This window comes from Aphanomyces astaci (genome assembly GCF_000520075.1).
Source record: "Aphanomyces astaci strain APO3 unplaced genomic scaffold supercont1.107, whole genome shotgun sequence".
NCBI lineage: Eukaryota > Oomycota > Saprolegniomycetes > Saprolegniales > Verrucalvaceae > Aphanomyces > Aphanomyces astaci.
The window spans coordinates 1-2,922 of record NW_009798370.1 but is presented as its reverse complement, the minus strand read 5'-3'; the positions used below and the strand labels follow the sequence as shown (position 1 = coordinate 2,922).

Below are 2,922 nucleotides of genomic sequence, written 5' to 3'. Positions count from 1 at the left end.
GTCGGCGAGATTCGATTGAACAGGGTTCTCAAATACTACTCCGGAGTACTTGCTGTGATTTAAACTGCAAAGGTTGTGATTACGACGATTTTGTTGTGACCAAAACCACCTCTTGATTTACATCACATGGAAGCATTCATCGAGTTTCTAAATCTATTCCCACAAAACACACTTCTTGGTCGGGTTCATGGGCGAGTCCACAGGACAGTTGAACGCCTTGGCAAAATCGACCGAGTTTTGAACTGACCCGATCAAGCGGTAGCGACTAGGGGGGTGTTCGCGGGTGAGCAGATACTGGAGGTACTCGTCGCTGTTCTTTGCGCACTGCAATTGGGCGTGCGAGATCCAAAACATCTTTTCTCCTGTTTCCTTGGTGTATTTGGTGGCTTCGGCCTCAGCGTGCACGTAGTCCCGGTACGCCCGGTACGCAGTGTTGAGGCCCCCATTGTCAGCGATAGTTTCCCGCAATGTCAATTTGCCGTCCAACTTGCCGAGAAAATCACCCGTGAGCTCGCTCTTGACGTCCATGGACCCATACTGCTCGATGAAGCACTTGGATTTTTCGTCGAACGTTTTCGTCACGTTAGCAGTCCACAGCAAATTAATTTTGCCGTCGCTGTCGATGTCGAAGGCACCATTGTTGTCGAAGCCGTGGGTGATTTCGTGGCCGATGGTACTGCCAATGGCGGCATAGTTCACGGACGGGTCCGCCTTGGCATAGTAGAACGGGGGCTGCCAGATGGCGGCGGGAAACAAGAGCGTGTTTGTCGCCTCATGGTACCCCGCATTCGCGTCATACGCAGGTGTATCCACCCAAATCTGCTTGTCCACGGCAGTGTCGATCTGAGCTAGTTTGAACGCAGTGTCGAACGCAGACACCTTGTTCAGGTTGGCAATGTAAGCCTTGGGGTCAAACGTCAAGGTGGGGTACGTCTTGGGGTTCTTAGGCCCCCCCAAGAGTTGGGCGAGCTTGGACATCTTGGTCGTGCAGTTGGCCCGAGTTGTGTCATCGAGCCACCCCGCACTTTCCAGTTCGGTCTTGAAGGCCGCTTTCAGCTTCAGCACGAGCGAGTCGGCGAACGCGGCAGTATCGGTTGTCCACACTTCCTTGAGATAGTACGAGCCCAGTAGTTCGCCCATGGATGTCTGCACCTGAGTGCGGCAGATCCTGTCCCGCGACGGGAGTTCTTTGCGACCTTCACTCACCATGACATAGAAGTCAAACCATGCTTTCATAAACGGTTTGGACAGGTGCTGTGCGTTGAAGTCGAGCACTTTGTACTCGATGATCGTCTTGAGGTCGTCGATGTGCATGCGGCGGAGCATTTCTTCTAAGTAGTCGAAGAAATGGTGGTTCTCCACCAGGACCGTGGTCGTGTTGCGCCCTTCGCGGACGTCGAGCCCAAACCCTTGCAATGGGAGACCTAGCCCCAATGGGTACGATGCGTTGGCGGTGCTGAGCAGCAACCGCCTGGGCGTCACGGCCTCTTGGAGCGTACGCTTGGACAGAACTACCCCGGCAAAGAGGCGTTCAAAATCAATCACGACATCAATGGCCGCCTCCACCTCCGCGTGGCCGGCCAGCGTGAAGATCGTGGCAAGGTATTTGCGGTACGGCTTTTCAACATCGGCCCACAATGGTTCGTGGAAATATTCTCGGCCAAACGGCGATCCCGGGTGTTCGGCACTCAAGATGTTGCGGGTGACGTCGGCGTCGTCGGGCCAGATCGACAACTTCACGAACAGATTCACGCCGGTGGCGTTGGAGATGGCCGCGCCGCGAAAGATGGCTTCGACGGTAGAGTTGGCGCTGCGGATCGCCTTGAGGTGGGCTTCGATGGGAGCCAAGCCCAAGGTGTCTATTGTGTCAGTGTCCATACACGAGTCGTAGAACTCGGCGAGTTTAGGCAGCTTGGCGTTAAACAACTTTTCGATCACCTTGTCCGCCGCAGCGGCAATCACGGTGAACATATTGATAGCGGCTTTGCTATGGAGGGTGGTCTTATTGTACCACGTCCCGCACGAATACGAAATGAAGTCGGTGCACGGATCCACGGTTTGATCCATGAGACTGGTAATCTCTGTCGGAAACTCGGAGATGGTGCCGAAAGCAGACGCGACACCGGCGGACAAGCCAGCCACAATGATCTTGACCATGGCTGGCATATTGAAGAATGACCAAGGGACCAAACAAGCTCGCGAATGACGGGTCTACCGGTACTGTATCCATCGCAATATAGGGATACAGTACAGTGTATCATACCCTATATGGTATACCCCATATGGTACTGGTATATACTACTACAATGCAGTACTAGTACTGGTATTACTACGAAGTAGATTTTAAAAGTGCTACTAGAAATTTGTAAGTGAACAAGAGGTCTAGTAGACCTCTTGTCCAGTGACGAAGTTTCAAGTCAGAACGTGGTTAGTGATCATCCATCAAGGCATTGACTAAGTTGTGTATAAGTGCTCATTTATTTTTTTCATTATTATTTATGTTATTGAATCAATTCGTTGTCGATTGCCGAACTGATCATTTGAACGATCACAAAAAAACATATGATTTGAAAACCACGAAACGGTAGCAGAACAAGAGGTCCATACTACTAGTAGTAAGTATAAAAGACCTCTTGTTCACATTCGGCTCCATCGGGGTAGTTTCCATCACATTCACGTTTCAGTTCGCTGGCTTGGCCGTGGCCTTGGCTTTCAATTGGTTCTTGCCTAATCAAACGAAATCAGTGCCAGAATAGACCTTTGTCTTTTGATTTCAATTCCCGACTAACAGGATGCTGAAATCAGCATTCTGTTAGTGGTAGTTTGATACGCATCCTAAAATAGGATCTACTTCACCCCCCAGATGGTAATCCTTACACCCCTCCCTGGGCTTGCAAAGCTATCACATGATTATCTGACCAA

General features: G+C 51.0%; 1 protein-coding gene across 1 annotated transcript; it reads right to left on the bottom strand.

Annotated features, from left to right (window-relative positions):
- Positions 1-53: 53 nt before the first annotated feature.
- H257_17435 (hypothetical protein) lies at positions 54-2,157 on the bottom strand (the record flags this gene model as incomplete). Its single annotated transcript, XM_009846235.1, has 1 exon — positions 54-2,157. The coding sequence occupies one exon, from the start codon at positions 2,155-2,157 to the stop codon at positions 154-156; it is 2,004 nt and encodes a 667-aa protein (XP_009844537.1). The 3' UTR covers positions 54-153.
- Between the last annotated feature and the right edge of the window lie 765 nt (positions 2,158-2,922).